This window comes from Ahaetulla prasina, chromosome 1 (assembly GCF_028640845.1).
Source record: "Ahaetulla prasina isolate Xishuangbanna chromosome 1, ASM2864084v1, whole genome shotgun sequence".
Classification (NCBI taxonomy): domain Eukaryota; kingdom Metazoa; phylum Chordata; class Lepidosauria; order Squamata; family Colubridae; genus Ahaetulla; species Ahaetulla prasina.
This window is the reverse complement of record NC_080539.1, coordinates 362,187,962-362,209,410: the sequence shown is the minus strand read 5'-3', so window position 1 is coordinate 362,209,410 and position 21,449 is coordinate 362,187,962. Positions and strand designations below refer to the sequence as shown.

At 43.0% G+C, this 21,449-nt stretch overlaps 1 protein-coding gene across 3 annotated transcripts in view; it reads right to left on the bottom strand.

The window, feature by feature from the left end:
* Window positions 1–21,449, bottom strand: part of NFIC (nuclear factor I C) — a 316,258-nt gene that overhangs the window by 98,009 nt on the left and 196,800 nt on the right. For all 3 annotated transcript variants that reach the window (XM_058163357.1, XM_058163358.1, XM_058163356.1), the window contains one exon: window positions 15,234–15,765. In XM_058163357.1, coding sequence (XP_058019340.1) covers window positions 15,234–15,765 — 532 coding nt within the window. The remainder of the gene's footprint in view (window positions 1–15,233; window positions 15,766–21,449) is intronic.

Sequence of the window (21,449 nt, the reverse complement as noted above, 5' to 3'; positions counted from 1 at the left end):
CACCCCTGCTATACCTTATGTTCCATAAACAGTTCTTAAATATCCCATGCCCTCTGTTCAAGTTCTGTGTGCTTTGACAGACCCAACTCTCATTTCCATGTAAAAAGTAGGCAGGAAAAACACTCTTACACGGGCTATTTTTTGTTTCCCTCAATATTCATTCGTCCTTCGTAATAGGCCACATCCCCTACTTTTCTCCTACAGTTTTACATTTCAAAATGTCTCTATTGTATCCTCTTCAGTAAACATTATATCAAGGTACACACATTCGTCTACCTGCCCTGTTTTTCACCATCTACTGCATGCATTCCATTTTCCCTTTCCAGAAGGACACTGATTTTCTGATCCAAACTCCCTGTTGCATTACACAATCTTTCTAACGTTCACTTCAAATCATTCAGGTTCTCAACCAGTTACTGAACGATCTCTGCGCAGAAAAGAACACACACGTTCATCTCCTCAACCAACACACCTCTAATATTACACCACAAGCATTCCTACACTTTCATCCACGAATACGTTAAACCATGTGCTAAGCATTCTATTTATTCTCACACATGCTTTATTACCCTCACATATTCTCTTAACACATTCAGGAGTTCTATCAAAACATTCCATCATGCAAAGGTTCCCCCCCACCCCCCTGCTTTAAATCAACAAAACGTTCTTTCTTGGACTCAGATAATTTCTCAATGACCTGCGGAAGAGCCAAATCTGTTCTGCCCACATTCAGCTTGGCATAAAAAGCATGCTGCACCTCCCAAATTTTGCTCATTGACACCTTTTGCACCTTTTCAATCGGAATTCTCCCAAACACATTCCTAAGCAGACTTTACAAACTGTAGTTTTCACATTGAATCTAGCACCTAATTGTCAGGCACAGATGTCATCTTTGCATGCAGGTTACACAGGTGTACTTTTCTATGAATGCACGCCAAACAAGCCAAAAAACCAGTGTGTGTGTGTGTGTGTGGTCCTTGACTTGCAACAGTTCATCTGAAGTCACAACGGCAATGAAAAAGTGACAATTTTTCACACTTACAACTGTTGTGGCATGCCCATGGTTATGTGATCACAATCCAGGCGCTTGTAAAGTGGCTCATATTTATGACACTTACAGTGTCTTGGAGACATGTGATCATCTTGTGCGACCTTCTGACAAGACAAGCCAGATTCACTTAACAACCGTAGCAAGAAAGGTTGTAAAAGAGGGCAAAAGTCACTTAACAACTGTTTCACTTAGCAACAGAAATTTGGGGCTCAATTATTATTCTGTCTTGATGACTACCTGTATATAGGTAAGATGGCAGCAAGATTATAGGCACTCTCCCCCACGTATCTAGTTCTTCAAAATTTGTTGGGTTGCAATATCTATTGTCTTTCACCATTGGCTGAACTGGTTAGACCCGGTTAAAATTGTAACTTCTTAATAAGTAGAGGACCATATCATATTCATCCCTAAGTTAACATGCAGGTAATCCTCATTTAATGACCCCAACTGAGACTGGCAACTTGCTTATTATATGAGCAGTCACTAAGTGAAACCACCACTGTGCTTATGATTTTATTTCAGCTTTCTTTTGCTTTACAGAGCTGTGAAGGTTGTAAATGTGAGGATTAGTCATAAAGTTACTTTTTCATCACTGTCGTAACTGCCAACGGTTGCAGTTATTAAACAAGGACAGCTTGTTGTCTAAGTGGCATGGTAACTGTTTTTCACATTTGCACCGTAGCGTGGGAAGTAGAATCTTATTTATAATCCGCCTTTCTTTTAACAGAGTACCATAAATTCAAAGTACCTGTGGTTGGTAAATCTCCCCCTGTCAATCACAATTTTATCCATGCAACAATTCCGTGGAGTAGATCAGGACAAAAAAAAAAAAAAGAATAATTGGCCAAAGGCCACTAGGGAATTTCTTGGACCAGTAAACATTTGGACTGAATTTTTGTGAACCTAATGCCAAAGCCTAGCCCAAGGTTTCTCAACATTAGCAACTTTAAGGACTGTGTGGACTTCAACTCCCAGAATTCCCCAGCTGGAAAATACTGCTCTGTGTCAGGATGCTGCTGACCCCAGAATAAAAAAAGACAGTGGTCACTTCAACACCTAAGCCCAGCCCCCAATTTACAGAGTTGGGAAGATCTGAAGAGACCCCCCCCCCTCAAAAGGGTCCAGTTTGGGGCTCAATGGAAGGAGGCTGCTTCATGTACCCGGTTTCCCCCCCATCCTTTCAATGGGATGCCCTGGAAAACCAATCTCCCAACTAGTTTTATCCCTAGCTATCTCTTCTCAAGCCAGCCATCCAGCCGAAGACGAGAGTGCCAATTCAGCAACTTTTCCAATCATGTTTTTCCTGCCGCCCCCTCCCACCCCCCCACAAATAAAACAGCCTCCCCACCTCCTCCTCCTCCTCCACTACCACCTTTCCTCCCCCACACCAACACGATGGACATTTTCTTGCCAGAATGCTGAGCCCAGGCGAGATCCAATTTGATCGATGGCGAGAGATTGATTACTATTACGCTGCAATGGTTTTGACTTTCAGCACTGACCTCCTATTGTGCAACTGGGAGGAACCTCCCCCCCCAACACACACACCGCCACCATCCCCTCCTCCCTTCCCCTCACACTGCAGTCTCAGCTTAGGTCCTGTGCAAATTACTGAGGATGCTGGTAGAGTTGAGGGAGGACAGGAAAAAAAAAAGGGAGTGGGGGTGAGGTGAAGAGGATATTCAAATTTCCCACAATCTTTACACCGGCTTTATCTGTTTGGGCTAGAGCAGGGGTGTCAAATTCGATTTCATTGAGGGCCGCATCAGGGTTGTGTTTGACCTTGGGGAGGGGAGGGTGGGTGTGGCCAGAGTGGGTGTGGCCTGAGTGGGTGTAGCCTGCATGATGTCACTCATGTCAGGAGCGCAGGTGGCAGCCCGAATGCTCTGGCAGCACGCGGCCCTCCCGAGCTTCGTTTTCGCTGGCAGAGGGTTTGCAGGAGGTCCTCACAGCCAGAAACGGAGCTCGGGAGCCCGTTTTCGCTGTGGTCTCTCACTGTTTCCAGGGTGGCCCTACAGGCCAGATCTAAGCACCCCACTGGCCGGATCCAGCCCGCGGGCCTTGAGTTTGACACCCCCGGGCTAGAGAGATGATTACAGCTGGGATCATGGGCAGAGATGGGGCAGTCTTGCCCTCGTAGAAAAAGCAAGGGCTTGACTAAATGACCTTCTGGGGTCCCATCCATGCCTTTTTTTTAAAAGACAGGTCCCCGTGAGGAAGGAGCGGTGCCTGATTGAGATGCTAAACAGTGACGAGGCTTCAATCTGGCATAGACTTTGCGCCTGCTCCAGCAGTGTGGCCGTTGCGGTGGAATAGGCTAAGATTTTTTTATTTTTTTTTTGCTGACGCTGGAGAAAAAAAGGCATTATCACAAGGAGGGGGGGAGAGGCTCCAGACTGATAATGTCAGAGACAAACGGCAGCAGCATCTTAACAACGGCAAGGCTGCCAGCTCGCCTCCCTCTAACCATGGAATTATTTGCCTGCAGTGATACGTTTGGGGTTCAGTGTCTGCTTGCGGACAAGCATGAGGTTCAAAACTTTTCCAGCCTCTGTTTCTAACTGAGACTCTGGTCTAATGCAGACATCTTTTCCCAAATCCAAAAAGTTTATCTCCACTGGGTGCAATGAAACTTGGTGCAGTTTTGGCTAATAAGGCAAGACGTGGTTTTCTACATGGATGCTCAAAACGGGAAAACCTTCAGCAGCTCCAAAGCCACTCGCTCCATTTTTTAGGAAGTTCCCTCGGATGGTTTGTTTAATTCCTGATTAGCTGGGCGGCTGTGTGTTATCCTCCCCACTAAATATTATCCTCACTCTAAATGGTCTTAATGTACTTTTAGTGGAACCAGCACATGCCCACCAATTTAGTTGGCTTTAAAAAGGCATGCAATAAGATTCATGGAAGATTAGGCTTCAGGGCCTGCTACTCCTAATGGTTATGCCTTATCTCCAAGGTCAGAGACAGCAACGACTCAAGGTCACCCATTGGGGAGTGGGGGGAGAAACAGCAAAAAGAGAACTTTTTTGAGCTTCAGAACCACTGAGCAGAGTTTTGCAGAAGCTTGGTTGCTGTGGGGAGGTTTACGATATCTGCAGGGCATCCAGTGTGAAGGCTAGAGCAGATCTGACTGACAATGTGCCGTCAAGTCAGTGTTGATTCTTACTGGCCAGACATGATCTTGGTAAAGGCATCATTTCATGTTGTGCAGGAGGCGGCCATGGTAATTTCCCGTATTTTACCAAGAAAGCCATGTATGGGTAGTGCTCAACTTATGACCAGAATTTCCCTTGCTAAGCAAGACAGTTGTTAAGTGAGTCACACACAATTTTATGATCTTTTCACCATGGTTGTTAAATGACTCGTTGCAGCTGTGAAGTAAACCAGGTATTTGTTAACAGAATAACAAAGTTGGAAGGGACCTTGGAGGTCTTCTAGTTCAGGGGTCTTCAACCTTGGCAACTTTAAGCCTGGAGGACTTCAACTCCCAGAATTCATTAAAGTTGCCAAGGTTGGAGACCCCTGTTCTAGTCCAATCCGGTGCTCAAGCAGGAGACCCTAAATCAGTGGTTCTCAACCTTTATAGTGCTGTGACCCCTTTAATACAATTCCCCACGACGTGGCGACCCCGAACCGTAAAATTATTTTTGTTTTGAATTTATCATGCCTGAAGCTGTATTGGCTAGCGATCTGAACTGCTTGCGATTGCCTTGAGGACGGAGGCATTAAAGTGGAGACTCCTCCCCTATTAAGTTTATCGTGCCTGAAGCCAGATTAGGCTAGCGATTGGGAGTGATTGCAGCTGGCTTGAGAGGGAGACATCAGAGCAAAGATTTCTCTCTTTTTTAATTGATCGCGCCTGAAGCCGAATTCGGCTAGCGATTTGAAGAGCCAGCAGCTGGCTTGTGAAGTCAACCATTGGAGCGCGATTCTTCGACTCGCAAGTATACTTCCCATATTTCCAATGGTCTTAGGTGACCCCTGGCAAATCGTCATTCGACCCCCAACGGGGTCCCGACCCACAGGTTGAGAACCGCTGCCCTAAATCATTCCAGACAAGTGGCTGTCCAGTCTCTTCTTAAAAAGCCTCCAGTAATGGAGCACCCACAACTTCTGCAGTGGATCCGTTCATCATTAAGTAAATCCGGTTTCCCAGATTAAACTTACTCGTTGAAAGCTGGCTGGGAAGGTTGCAAATGGCTATCACATGATCCTGGGATGCTGCAGCTGTTGTAAATCCACGCCAGCTGCCAAGTGCCTGAATTTTGATTCTCGTCATTGTAGGGGGACTGCAACGGTCGTAAATGCGAGGCTTGGTCGGAAGACATTTTTCCCCAGTGCTGTTGTGACTTTGAACGGTAGCTCCATGAATGGTTGTAAGACGAGGATTACTTGCGGACTAAATTGGGCTTTTCTTATTCCTAAATGTATTCATTTAGGACCTTTATATGCCCTTTCGTAGGTGTTGCCAGTTTTCCGCCTCTGTGCATCATCACTGTGATGCCAGTTGGGGCTTTTATATGTCTATAAGAATAACAATCACTTGGGGATCCCTGACTGGCTGGCACGACTTAAAAAGAAACAAAGGTGGTAAAAATAAACTGGTACACTACCACGGGCCTCTGCTACAAACAGCCACGACATGAAAAAGATGACACACGCATAAGGGGATCACAATGCGAGCCTCGGCCCCACACATTTGCAATCTTCTCATTGCACACATGTACGTCAGACACATGATTTGCACTGTGACATTGCAACACATATTTAATCATTTCTCTACCCCACCCCCACCCCCACCCCTCCTGTGCCTTTCCTCCGTGGACATCCATGCCCAGAAGTCAGTCAGGGGACAGAGCCAATGCACACAACATCTATTTAAAAGAAGAAGTAGCTGATTGATTCTGCTTTGAGGTTAAAAGCAAAACTGCTTTGGAACAGCGTATTGCGAAAGAACTGAGCATCACCGCATTGTTAGCGCAAAGGCATGAAGGCAAAAGGTTCGCAGCTGACTGAAAAAAAACATGATTCCAGCAGTGTAAATTTTTTCGCTTGGATAAAGTGCCCGAGAGTTCAAAAACTGTACAGGAAGTCCTCCACTTACAACAGTTCGCTTAGTGACGGTTCAAGGTTACAACAGCACTGAAAAAAATTTGACTTACGACCATTTTTCACACGTATGACCGTTGCAGCATCCCCATGGTCATGTGATTCACATTCAGTTGCTAGACAACTGACTCACATTTATGACGGTTGCAGTGTCCCGGGGTTCTGTAATCACCTTTTGTAACCTTCTGACAAGCGAAGTCAATGGGGAAACCAGATTAATTTAACAACCATGTTACTAATTTAACATCTGCAGTGATTCGCTTAACAAATTTGGCATGAAAAGTTGTAAAATGGGGCAAAAGTCACTGAACAAATTTCTCACTTAGCAACATAAATCTGGGGCTCAATTGTTGTGGTACGTTGAGGATTACCTGTACAAGTGAGTCCTCGATTTACAACCGTTCACCTACTGACTGTTCCAAATTTACAACAGCATTGAAAAATATAACTTGCATTTATGACCATCAGGATCTCCATGAGATCAAAATTCAGGCACTTGACAAATGGCATCATCAATGGAGGAAATGAATCATCCTTTGATTCATTTAATGACTCTGTGATTCACTTAACAACTGCAGTGATTTAGTGAACAAATTCGCTTCACAATGGTTTGCTTAACTATAGTCTATGACAGTGATGGCTAACCTTTTCCGGATCGAGTGTCCAAAGCACGTACGTGCGAATGTGCGCACAAACCCCCAAATAATTAAAAAATAATAATAAAAAATATAATACAATAATAAAAAAATAATGGCTACCAACCTGCCTTCCATTGAGGACCTGTATACTGCACGAATCAAGAAGAGGGCCGTGAAAATATTTACAGACCCCTCAGATCCTGGACATAAACTGTTTCAACTCCTACCCTCAAAACGACGCTATAGGGCACTGCACACCAGAACAACTAGACACAAGAACAGTTTTTTCCCCGAATGCCATCACTCTGCTAAACAAATAATTCCCTCAACACTGTCAAACTATTTACTAAATCTGCACTATTAATCTTCTCATCGTTTTCATCACCAATCTCTTTCCACTTATGACTGTATGACTGTAACTTTGTTGCTGGCAATCCTTATGATTTATATTGATGTGTTGACCATCAATTGTGTTGTGAATGTTGTACCTTGATGAACGTATCTTTTCTTTTATGTACACTGAGAGCATATGCACCAAGACAAATTCCTTGTGTGTCCAATCATACTTGGCCAATAAAAAATTCTATTCTATTCTATTCTATTTAAAATGCAATGCATGCACAGTCCTTGCATGCACCTCTGCCCCCCATGCATGTGTGAGCAGGCCCCCTGCACACACCTTACCTCCCATACATGCGCGTGCCCCCCCATGAATGCGCACATGGCCCCCCCTATGTGCCCCACCCCTGGCGCATGCACGGCAGAGACCCAAAGACTAGCTGGGCGGCAGGAGGTGCACACGCGCGGCCTAACTGAACAGGGGCAAAAGCTTGTGTGCCCACAGAGAGGGCGCTGTGTGCCACCTCTGACTGCGATAGGTTCGCAATCATGAGTCTACGACAATATTGGCTAAATGGGCACATTCTCCTAAGCTTGAGGGGAATGCTTCTCCTAAGCTTTCTTTTACTTGTATCTTTTACTGTATTTTCTAATAGAATAGAATAGAATAGAATAGAATAGAATTTTATTGGCCAAGTGTGATTGGACACACAAGGAATTTGTCTTGGTGCATATGCTCTCAGTGTACATAAAAGAAAAGATACCTTCATCAAGGTATATTATTATATATTACAGTCCTCATTACTATTCTGTATTTTATAATTTGTATTTTGACCTACTGGCTAATCAGTAAATTCTTATACATGACAAAATAAAATCCCAGGTGCCAGTTCTCTAGCGGGCACTGGCTTTCATTCACATGGAGTTCTTCTCAAGAACCTAGCATGTTGTAATGTATTGCAGGGGTCTCCAACCTTGACAACTTTAAGACTTGTGGACTCCAACTCCCAGAGTTCCTCAGCCAGCTTTGGCCAGGAATTCTGGGAGTTGAAGTCCACAAGTCTTTTGTTGCCAAGGTTGGAGACCCCTGATCTAGAAACAGGAGCAAAATCTAGGCTGCCACCCCACCCCACAAAAAAAAAAATCCCAGCTAGCCTTTTTTTAAAAGTAGAGTAACAGAGTCTGACTTCAGTAACATGCTTGGAATAAACTACCTCACTCTGTGATCTCTTCCCAAAGTCCCCAAAGCTTCAACCAAAAACTGTCTACTATTGACCTCACCCCATTTCTAAGAGGTCTGTAAGGGGCGTGCATAAGAGCACGTGTGCCTACCGTTCCTGTCCTATTTTTTCCTTTCGTTATATCCAATTAATATAGTTATTACATACTCATATATATGCTTATATATTGTATAATTATTTCATGCTTATGCTTATATATACTGTGTGACGAAAGAAAGAAAGAAAGAAAGAAAGAAAGAAAGAAAGAAAGAAAGAAAGAAAGAAAGAAAGAAAGAAAGAAAGAAAGTTGTCCATGCCCAGATTTTTTTTAAAGTGCCATCCAAGGTTTTTTATATGCTACCCAGTATGCCAATAACCACTGGGACCACCTTGGTCAGTTTATGTCACAAAGCAGTATAAGATGATGGACAGCCAGTTTGAGCAGTGGTTAAGACATCAAGCTAGAAATTGGGAGACTGTGAGTTCTAGTTCCGCCTTCGTTGGGCCGGTCTGCCCTAGGAAGGAAGCAATGGCAAACCTCTTCTGAAAAACCTTGTCAAGTAAACTGCAGGGACCTATGGAGGCAGTGTCCTAGAACTGGACACAATTAGGTGAGGAGGAGGAAGTGGAGGTTTACACCTGGGATTTCAAAGTGCCCAGAAAAATTCAGAAAAATAACATTCTGCCAAGGAGCTAAACATAAGAATTCACATTCGACCTTCAAATCAGGAATCTGGCAGCACCTTTTCTGACTAACAAATTTAATTAAAAGGCAGAAGCTTTCTCAAAACGTTTGCCACCACAGATCCAGCAATCTTTCTCTCAGTCCTTCCTGTCGAAGACTACTTCAGCTTCAATTGCAACAATACACGAGCACACAATAGATTTAAGCTTAATGTTAACCACTCCAATCTTGATTGCAGAAAATATGACTTCAGTAACAGAGTTGTTAACGCTTGGAACTCACTACCTGACTCTGTGGTCTCTTCTCAAAATCCCAAAAACTTCAACCAAAAACTGTCTACTATTGACCTCACTCCATTCCTAAGAGATCTGTAAGGGGCATGCATAAGAGCACAAGAGTGCCTACCATTCCTGTCCTATTGTTTCCTATTGTTTCCTTTCGTTTCCTTTCGTTATATCCAATTAATATGGTTATTACATACTCATACTTACATATAGGCTTATATATTGTATAGTTATTTCATGTTTATGCTTATATATACTGTGTGACAAAATAAATAAATAAAAAAAAAAATCTTCTCACAGCCTACCTTAAATAATATTAAGGAACCACCTTAAATAATAGGGGAGGGGGGCGGGAGAAAACTCAAACCACAACTCTGCTCAGCCTAGAGAAAGTGACAACTCCTAGAAACCTTATCAGCTGCCTATTTACTACAATTTAGAGGGATCAGGTGATTTCGAGGCAGCCTGCAGACCCACACAAGGGGGTCAAGGTCAGGAGGCAGCCTTGAAGAGAAGAGGCCTGCAAGGCCCCAACAAGCCAATGAATGACCTCCCAAATTCTGTATAAAAATAAAACAGAAAAAGCAGTAGGTTTCCCTCCCTTCCTTTTCTTCCCTTAAAAGTTATTGCTCTTCTCTCCTTTATTGTGTGTGAGCTGTGTGAGTTTGTGGGGAAGCAAGAAAAGGAAATCCTGCTGTCTCCTTCATTCTGTCTTCCAGATGCAGCAGAGGATTCTGAAATGTCATTTTAAGAGAAAGCAGGCAGGGAAGCGGCATTGCAAACAACCACAACAGCAACCACAAGGTCAAAGCTTTCCCAACCTCTGGCTCCCCAGATAGGCTGGATAGCAACGCCCATCAGTCTCAGCCAGCATTTTGGTTGGCAGGAGAAGAATAGGAATGCTGGATTGAGTAGCCCAGCCAAATTATTGGAGGAAGTTTGGGGAGTTAACTGGGTGAAGCAGTTTTTTATACTTTCGGTGTCTTAGAGGCATTCAGCTTCCTCCTGTAATGTGAGAGACTATTTGTCCTTTCACCCCAATCAGATAGTCCAGTTTTGGTCCCGGTGATATAGAAAAGACACTGTACCAGGGGTGAAATCCAGCAGGTTGTGACAGGTTCTGGAGAACCGGTAGTGGAAATTTTGAGCAGTTTGGAGAACCAGCAAATATCACCTCTGCCTGGCCCCAGTGTGTGGTAGGAATGGGGATTTTGCAATATCCTTCATCCTGGAGTGGGGTGGGAATGGAGATTTTGCAGTATCCTTCCCCTGCCACGCCCACCAAGCCACGCCCTCGGAACCAGTAGTAAAAAAAAATTGGATTACACCACAGCACTGTACTACAAACTAGGGCATACAAAATCTTTGCCAGACCAATCCTCGAATACAGCTTGTCTGCCTGGAATCCACACTGCATATAGGACATTAATACAACTGAGCGGGTCCAGAGGTATTTCGCGAGAAGAGTACTCCACTCCTCTACTCACAATAGAATACCTTATGCCACCAGGCTTGAAATTTTGGGCTTGGACAACCTTGAACTACGCTGCCTACGGTCTGACCTAAGCATAGTACACAAACTTATCTGCTACAACGTCCTACCTGTGAAAGACTACTTCAGCTTCAACCGCAATGATACACAGGCAAACAATAGATACAAACTCAAGGTAAACTGCTCCAAACTCAATTGCAGGAAATACGACTTCAGCAATAGAGTGGTCAATGCCTGGAATAGTCTACCTGACTCCATTGTTACATCCTCAAAACCCCCATGGCTTCAACTTTAAACTGTCTACCATGGACCTCACACCATTCCTAAGAGGTCTGTAAGGGCCGTGCATAAGCGCACCAGCGTGCCTACCATCCTTGTCCTACTGCCCCCATTTATTTGTACTCATTTCATGTGCTTATGTCCATGTTTATATTTATACCTGTTATCTCGGACATGTTTGACAAACTAAATAAAATAAATAAAATAAAATGATTAGAGCAGGGGTCTCCAACCTTGGCAACTTTAAGCCTGGAGGACTTCAACTCCCAGAATCCCCCAGCCAGCAAAGCTGGCTGGGGAATTCTGGGAGTTGAAGTCCTCCAGGCTTAAAGTTGCCAAGGTTGGAGACCCCTGGATTAGAGGACTGGCGGCTAAAACATATAAAGAATAGTTGCACTAATTGGGTATGTCTAGTTTACTGAAAAGAAGGACTAGGGGTGACATGATAGCATTGTCCCAATATCTGACGGGCTGCCACAAAGATGAAGGGGTCAACCAAAAGCACCTGAAGGCAGCACAAGAAGCAAAGGATGGAAACTAATCAAGATGAGACCGAGACATTTCCTGACAGAACAATTAATCAGTGGAACGACTTGCCTCCAGAAGTTGTGGGTGCTCCACTGACTGGAGGTTTCTAAGAAGAGATTGGACAAATATCTGGGCTGGGTAAAAAAGATTATCATCCAGCCCAGAAAAAGTAATAAAAAGACCCAAGAACCTCTCCATCACCAATCAGCACCTAGATCGGCATAGATTAACTCCAGATTTAACAGATTTAACAGAGTTGGAAGGGACCTTATAGGTCATCTATTTTTCACATATCATGATATATCCAGGGGCCTCTGGTGGCTCAACAGACTAATGCAGTCTGTTATTAACAGCAGCTGCTTGCAGTTACTGCAGGTTCTAGTCCCACCAGGCCCAAGGTTGACTCAGCCTTCCATCCTTTATAAGGTAGATAAAATGAGGACCCAGATTGTTGGGGGCAATAAGTTGACTTTGTATATAAATATACAAATGGATGAAGACTATTGCTTGACATAGTGTAAGCCGCCCTGAGTTTTCGGAGAAGGGCGGGATATAAATGCAAATTAAAAAAAAAAAGCATTGGGAGGGTTAAATTCAGCAGGGTGGCAGGAGTATCACAATGCAAGCCCTGCCCCCTTTTAAATGATGCATGGACATCCATGACGCTCCATTCAGCCCCTTGCTGTTTCTGATCATTAATGCTCCCTCCAACACCTGCAGGTGGTAAGCAACCTCGTTAAGACTTGAAATGTTGGTTTTGCTTCATGCAGCAGAATACAGAATAATAGAGTTGGAAGGGACCTTAGAGGTCTTCTAGTCCAACCCCCTGCTATGTCAATAAGTAAGGCCTAAGTGTAATTTTAATTGTAATCTTAAATGGGTTTTATGTCAGTCTATGACCGTTTTAGTTGATTTTAAATATTTGTTTTTAATTCTGTTTTAAATTTGTTATTTGTATTTTGTGTTTTAAATATGGCTGTAAACTGCCCTGAGTCCTTCGGGAGAAGGGCGGTATAGAAATTAAATTATAAATAAATAAATAAAAATAAATAAATAAAAAAAGTTCTTGATGAAACCAAATGCAAAGTCCTAATTTCTATAGGCACTACGCTGAAATGTGACCCAGTACCTTTTCTTTTATACCGATTTGCAAATTCTAAAGTAAACGCCTGTCTTTATTTAGAAGGCTTTAATGAACTCAGGGCAGTGTGCTTATAAAACCTTAGATCTGCACTACTTAAGATGGTTTTTGCAAGAAACATTGGTTTTAATTCAGTTATGGCCTTGATGAATCTCATGAAGCCAATTTGCATGCGGGCAACTGAAAAGAATTTGATTCCTGACATAAATCCAGTAGCTTTCAAATATTCTTACCTTCAGAGACCCAATCCCACAATTAATTATCCACTGCTATAGAACTAATCTCAGCACAAAGTATTCTACAGTACCATTCTCTTATGAAACTAACCAGATATGTTCAATTTCTTCCGCGTGTATCCAAAATACTCCGTAATGCATACAAACCACTGCACTGAAGTTGCATGTTGTATTATATCCTCTCCCGAAATATCCCAGAAACTACGATAGGCCACAAGTACGGTGCTACAAAAAGGGATATTCACCCAGACAGAAACGTCTTCCACTGAGGTGCCTTTTACAGGTAGCCCTTGATTTACGACCACAATTGGGAGCAGAATTTCTGTTGCTAAGCAAGGCGGTTGTTGAATGAGTCGTGTCTGATTTTACAATTTTTTTTGCCCCACTTGTTAAGCAAATCATTGCAATTGAGTGAGTCATAGGGTCGTTAAGCGAAACTGGGAAGGTCACAAATGGTTGTAAGTCAAGGACTATCTGTAGAAGGCCACCGACAGGATAGAAAACAACTGTATTTCATACTCAGTATCTGTAAGTAAGAGACACAACCACTAAACATGACAGTTCTTTATGTCAGGGGTCTGCCAACTTGGCTCTTTTAAGACTTGTGGACTTCAACTCCCAGAATTCCTCAGCCAGCTTGCTGAGGAACTCTGGGAGTTGAAGTCCACAAGTCTTAAAGTTGCCAAGGTTGGAGACCCCTGCTTTATGTAACCACCATGGTTTAATTGCCATTGTCTTCCATTAAAAGAACCTTGCTAGCTTAGACTACTGAACCCATCTGCTGCTTCTAACCAATGATCAATGTGGTACCACATGGAGACACAAAGCATCTTCTCTGGATTTGCTTCTTCTTAGTTTCTTACAGTAGTGGGTTTCCTTACCTTTGCTACCAGTTCGTAACTGTGAGCATGTGCGCACTTGCTTTGCTCGCACATGGTGCTTTTGCGCATGCACAGAAACTTCTGCACATGTGCAGAGCGTCCATGATGGGTGGGTGGGCGGGTGGGTCCAGGTGGGTGGGCGGAGCCTCCTGCCACTACCAGTTTGCCCAAAACCCACCGCTGCTTACTCAGCAGCAGACTACTTCTGAACCAAGAGACTCCATTACCAAGATTCATGGCTAACAATGACAGGATGATAACTAGATTTAGATTTGACTGATGAAACCAAACTTCTTGCTTTTCACAATGTCAGCCGCATTCTTCTGGGGCCTCATACAATATTACAGAGCTGTCCTGGTAGACAGGCAGTCCTCGACTTTCCACCTTTCATTTAGCGACTGTTGAAAGTTACAGCAGCTCTGAAAAATGTAACATGACCGTTTCCCCCCGCTTATGACCGAACATAAATTTTGGGCTCGATGGTGGTCGTAAATCAAGGACTACCTGTATTCATAGTGCCCTGTCCTCTGAATCAGTAAGTTCCCTTCCATATCTGTCAAGCGCCAGAGAAATCAGGAGATTCAAGCAGGTCAGAAGGTTTATTGCAAGCTTGGCGCTCTACAAGAATTGGAGGCAGTCCTCAATTTTCAACCACAATTGAGCCCAAAATTTACGTTGCTAAGTGAATTTTGACCCATTCTACAATTTTTTTTTGCCACATTTGTTAAGTGAATCTCTGCAATTGTTAAATTAGAATAGAATAGAATAGAATAGAATTTTTATTGGCCAAGTGTGATTGGACACACAAGGAATTTGTCTTGGTGCATATGCTCTCAGTGTGCATAAAAGAAAAGATACGTTCATCAAGGTACAACATTTACAACATTTACAAATTAGTAACATTTGTTAAGTGAATCTGGCTTCCCCATTAACTTTGCTTGTCAGAAGGTTGCAAAAGGGGAACACATGATCCCAGGACACTGCAACCGTCATAAAAATGAACCAGCTGAAATGTAAAACACATGACCGTGGGGATTCTACAATGGTCATAAGTATGAAAAATGGTCATAAGTCACTTTTTTTCAATGCCATTGTAAATTTGAATGGTCACTAAATGAACTGTTGTAAGTCGAGAACTACCTGTACTAACTGTCAAGGGAAATGAGCAGGAATTAAGAAGGTATTCAAGGTGGGCTGTAGTTAGCTCTCTTGTGGGCGCGCAGGGATGCATGACTGATGCCGCGTTTGACCCCTCCATCAGGCTCCTACAATATCATAGCTCAGGATTACTGAGAAAAACTCCCTCCTGAACGGGACCAATCCTAGGGGACAACCAGCTTGGAATCCTACCTCTCTCGCGGACAAAATATGCCAGGTAGAGGTCAAGCTCCTTGACCGAGACACTGATGTGGTGTGGCTGGACACAGAGGACAGGGTTGGTGCACTGTGCGGCCTTGACAAGGCGTTCCCCATCGGTGCTCTCCAGGGGGATTCCTTTGAAGAGGATCACCATGACGAGGTCGAGGCGCCAGACTTTGTCAGCCTGGCGGAGACAGTCGATTCGGCGCATCTTGCCCTTCTGATCGGGGTTGGAGAGGACGCAGCACGAGGGCTTCTTCCCCGTGATGGAGAGCACAAAGTCCTCCCGGTACTCGGGGCGGATGTCCTTGCGCAGCTTGGCCAGCAAGCGCGAAGCCCACTTCTGTTTCACTTCCGGCTTCTCATTGAGCAGCTCGTCTTTGACGGCCCGCTCCTCATCTTTCGTCATCCGTTTCTCGTGTTTCTTGAAGTACTTGCGCTTCCGGGCCTGGAGGTTGAACCAGGTGTAGGCGAAGGCTCGGACATGAGGGAGGAGGGCCTCAATGAAAGGATGGAATTCATCCTGGAGGTAAGAAATTAAGAAAAAGAAAGAAATAGCGGTCAGGCATAAGCTGTGCTTGGAAACATGGCTTTACTCCTATCAAGCTAACAAAAGGACGGGTGTTGGATTGCCAGGTTCATAGAAACCTGCCTGATTTTAGAATCAAGACACCCGAGGCCCTATTCTTCATCTTGTCATCTTAAAGACAGTCCTCCACTTGTGATTGGTCACTTAATAACTGTTTGAAATTTGAACCAAACCTACTTATGGGGTGTTTATGACGTGGATTTGAAGTTCTGATTGTCACCCCTCCCTCCTTGATCACATGACCGGACATTGGGTGCTCAACCACTTGAGGAGGGAGGCAGGAGCCGTGGTGGCACAGTGGTTAAAATGCAATATTGCAGACTACCTCTGCCCACTGCCAGGAGTTCGATCCTAACTGGCTCAAGGTTGACTCAGCCTTCCATCCTTCTGAAGCCAGAAAAATGAGGACCCAGATTGTTGGGGACGCTGACACTGTAAACCGCTTAGAGGGATCTGTTAAGCACTGTGAAGCGGTGTATAAGTCTAAGTGCTATTGCTATCACTCCAGAGCAATGAAAGATATACGGCGCCTCTTTCAGGGCTGAAACCAGGCCTATCCATCTATTTATAGAAGGAAATGTCAATGTCAGCATCAATGCCCAAGGATGTTTCTCTACCAGGCAGCCTTGGGGGTCATTCCTGGGAATACTGTCCCCACTTGATCTTATTATTCATTTGATTAAATTTGACTGAAATCTTTTGATGCCTGTGCAATTGAGTGATAGTAGCAGCAACAGCAGCCACACCAGTCCTTGACTTATGACCACAATTGGGACCAGAATTCTCATTGCCTAGCAAGTTGATTGTTAAGTGAGTCACACTATTTTACCATTTTTGGGGGGCATGGTTATTAAGTGAATCATTGCAGTTGTTAATTGAACCAAGTAGGTCATTAAGCGGATCCAGTATTCCCCATTAACTTTGCTTGCTGGAAAGCAACTGGGAACGTCACAAATAATGATCACATGGTCTCAGGACACTGCAACCATCATAAATACGTGCCAGTTACTAAGAGCCCAAATTTAGATCATGTGACCATGGGCAGGCTGTGATGATCGTAAGTATGAGGACCAGTCATAAGTCACTTTTTAAACTTTGGACAGTCACTAAATGAATGGTTATAAGTCTACTGTACAATAGTAAATATCAAAAAATCACCTTCAAACCCCCCATCACCCATAACAATCAACCAGCCATCCCAATATTCAATCAAGTACCCATCACCCTACCACCCATTCAACCAACCATCTTACCAGCCATCCAAACAGCCATTCAACCAACAATCCAACCAACCATCCAAACAGCCATCCAAACAGCCATCCAAACAGCCACCCAAACAGCCACCCAAACAGCCACCCATCCAAACAACCAAACTACCATCCAACCATCTATACAACCATTGTACACAACCCCCAACCTAGTAACATCCAAAACTAGGTATGCACGCCCCTTACCTCTTCAACACCAATCACTTCAGATCTCAAATGCAAATTGATAAATGCAAGAAGCATTGTCAACAAATTACCTGAATTTATCCTCTTGTTAAACAATGGCACATTTGATATCATTTTTGTTTGTGAAACATGGCTGAACTCATCCCTTCCTGACTCCATTATCTCAAACAAAGAATATCAAGTCTATCGATCAGATCGTGAAAACCGAAGAGGTGGTGGAGTGGCTATCTTTTATAAAAAGTCACTGAATCTAAAAAATATCCAAGTAGCACATAAACTTTCTCTTCCTGAAACTATTGTATGCGACCTATCCCTTGACACTACTCTTTGATTCTTACTATGCTACAGAGCCCCTGACTATGACATTACCCATGCAAATATACTAACCTCAATGCTAACATGGGCTACCTCTTGCCCATATCCTCTCATCTTCCTGGGTGACCTAAATCTACCTCTCATTAACTGGATAACTAATGAATGTTCAACTGACCCAATCCATGCTACACTATACAACGCTGTTACAAACCTAGGTCTTGAACAACTTGTAACTAACAATACAAGACTCAACAACTGCCTTGATCTCATCTTCTGCAACAATTCAAACTCAATTTATGGACTACAAATTAAAGAACCCTTTTCCAACAGTGACCACTGCATGATTGATTTTCGTCTCAATATACGTCCATACTTAAATCGTCATAACAACAGTATTCCCAACTACAATTTCAAAAAAGCCAATTACGACCTTATAAACAACGATCTTTCATTTCTGGACTGGCAAAATCTGTTTGCAACCTGCATAACCGCTGAAGACCACTATAGAGTCTTCCTACTTGAAATCAATAGAGTCATTAAACTATATGTACCACAAATGACTACCATGACCAGGAAAAACAAACTACCCATATCAATAAAAAAACTTCAATCAAAAAAAAATCCCTCTGGAAAAGAAACAAAAAAGGCTATGTTGCAAATTTCAAAAACCGCTACAGAAATATATGCAACCAAATAAAAACTGAATGCACAAATTACCACACCAAGCAAGAAGAGGACCTTCTGCGCACAAATTCCAATCGTGCCTTTTATAATTTTGTTAACAATAAACTTAAAGGTTCAAGATCCATCCCACCACTAAAAGATTCTAACAACAAAGAATGCAATGACGAAACAGTTAAAGCAAACCTCTTCAACATTTTCTTTGGCTCAGTTTTCGTTAACTCCGATAACACATATCCGACATTCCACAAACGTACCAGCAATGATTATGATGACTTAACTCATATAGATTTCACAGAAGATAACGTTGGAAAAGCCCTTCATAACCTAAAACCATCGCTATCTATTGGACCCGATGGACTATGTGCATACTTCTTAAAAAAACTTTCCATCAATATAGCAGAACCCCTAAGTATTATCTTTGATAAAGCTTTCACTACCAGTTCCCTTCCCAAACTTTGGTCACTAGCCAGTCATCCCTATCTTCAAAAAAGGAGACCCCAGCTTAGTTGAAAATTACAGACCGATCTCTCTTTGCTGCGTCAGCTGCAAAGTCATGGAATCAATCATCAACCAATCCATTACCTCACACTTAGAAACTAACAACCTACTCTCCAATAAACAATTTGGTTTCAGGAAAAAATTATCATGTAACTTACAACTTCTCCACTGTAAAAACATATGGACTACAAATCTTGATCAAGGCAAATCAATAGATGCAATCTACATAGACTTCTGCAAAGCTTTTGACTCAGTAGTACATGATAAACTTCTCCTAAAACTAATATCCTATGGCATTTCAGGACCCCTTCACAAATGGATATCTGCTTTTCTGTCTAACAGACAACAAGTGGTCAAAATTGGCAATGCTTTATCAAATCCTGTTCCTGTCAAGAGTGGCGTTCCTCAAGGCAGCATCCTTGGACCAACACTCTTTATACTATACATTAATGATCTTTGTGACCATATCTCAAGTAATTGTGTTCTCTTTGCTGATGATGTCAAACTATTTAACACCACAGACAATACTTCTATCATTCAAAACGACCTTGACCATCTAACCGCTTGGTCTAAAAATTGGCAGCTCCAAATTTCAACCAGCAAATGCTCAGTCTTACATATAGGAAAAAAGAACCCAAACACTAAGTACATACTAGATGGACATTACCTTACAGACAACCCCCATCCCGTTAAAGACCTTGGAGTTTTCATGTCAAATGATCTAAGTGCCAAAGCCCACTGCAACTACATAGCAAAAAAAGCTCTAAGAGTTGTAAACCTAATCTTGCGTAGCTTCTTTTCCAAAAACACCACACTACTAACCAGAGCATATAAAACATTTGCTAGACCAATTCTAGAATACCTGTTTGGAACCCTCACCACATCTCTGACATCAATACAATTGAATGTGTCCAGAAATATTTTACAAGAAGAGTTCTCCATTCCTCTGATAACAACAAAATACCTTACCCCACCAGACTTGAAATCCTAGGCTTAGAAAACTTGGAACTCCGTCGCCTTCGACAAGACCTAGGTTTAACTCACATAATCATCTATTGTAATGTCCTTCCTGTTAAGGACTACTTCAGCTTTAATTGCAATAATACTAGAGCAACAAATAGATTTAAACTTAATGTCAACCGCTTTAATCTAGATTGCAGAAAATATGACTTCTGTAACAGAATCATCAGTGCTTGGAATACTTTACCTGACTCTGTGGTCTCTTCCCATAATCCTAAAAGCTTTAACCAAAAACTTTCTAATATTGACCTCACCCCATTCCTAAGAGGACCATAAGGGGCGTGCATAAGCGTACAAACGTGCCTACCATTCCTGTCCTATTGTTTTTCTTTTCTTCTTCCTATATATATATATGCTTATACCTCCTTATATTTACTCATGTAAGTGTTTATATACTATATAATCTTTTTGTATGATACCTACATATATTGTTGTGACAAAATAAATAAATAAATAAAATAAGTAAATAAATAAATAAATATTTTTGAATATTTTTCTTATCGTAAAAACCACCTGATGTTCCATACTATCTTTCTTTCCTTCATGGAATTCAGTATATTAAAACTCTGTGTTTCATACAACACAGAGGACAAATTGCTCTATTTTCTTCTAAGGAAAATCCACCTCAGGAGGCTTCACAGTTGAACAGATACTGCCTGTCAGCCCTTTCTCCAGCTTGAGCAGAGATATTGTCTGTCACCCATAATACCCTGAGGAGCCGATGGGTCATGGATTCCATTTGCAGGAAGAAAGATAGCCATGCTTGGACACCAGGTTATCTCTCTCCTAAGAGAAGAGGGGACACAATATACCAGATTCAGGGCTACCACCAAAAATTCAACCTAACTATAAGTAGGTCTAAACAGGGGTGTTTAACTTTGGCAGCTTTGAGACCTGTGGACTTCAACTCCCAGGATTCCCAGCTGGCTGGAGAATTCTGGGAGTTGAGGTCCACGGGTCTTCAAGTTTCCAAGGTTGGAGACCCTGGTCCAGAAGAAGGGGAATGCCCCTGTAAGCATCTGCCCTGATCGCCATAAGATTGAAGAGATGGATTCTCCAGCTTTTGGCTTCAGCCAAGCTTCTTGGCAGTTGTCCCAGGTGCTTTGCTTCAACTGAAGAAACAGAGATTCCCCCAGTGAGGCTTCCAACCCCAATGAGAGAGGATGGTTAAGAGTTTCCTTTCAGGAAAAGGGAAAGGAAATGAAATGGGCTGCAACAAATCGAGTTGGAAGGTCTGAGTAAGAAGCAGCTGGAAAGACAAACAACTGTGACACTCTTATCCAGAAAACGGATTTCAGGGAAAAGCGATGAGAGGAAAGGGAACCACATGCTGGGCATAGGGGCATTCTCTCTCTCTCTCTCTCTCTCTCTCTCACACACACACACACACACACACACACACACACTGAGAAAGTCAGCCTCGTGGGGTCAGCATGAATTTCACTTTGGAGATGGCTGCTAGACTGATGGCAGATTACCATCTGCTTCGCTTGCACGCACCACCTCCGGGCATGTACGCATGCACAAGAGTGTCAAAAATGGGATATGATGATGACTGGGCGGGTGGGTGGAGCCTCCCGCAACCGCCGCTACCAGTTCTCCTGAACCGGGTAGAACCGGTTGAATGCCACCACTGGTGTGGCCTGT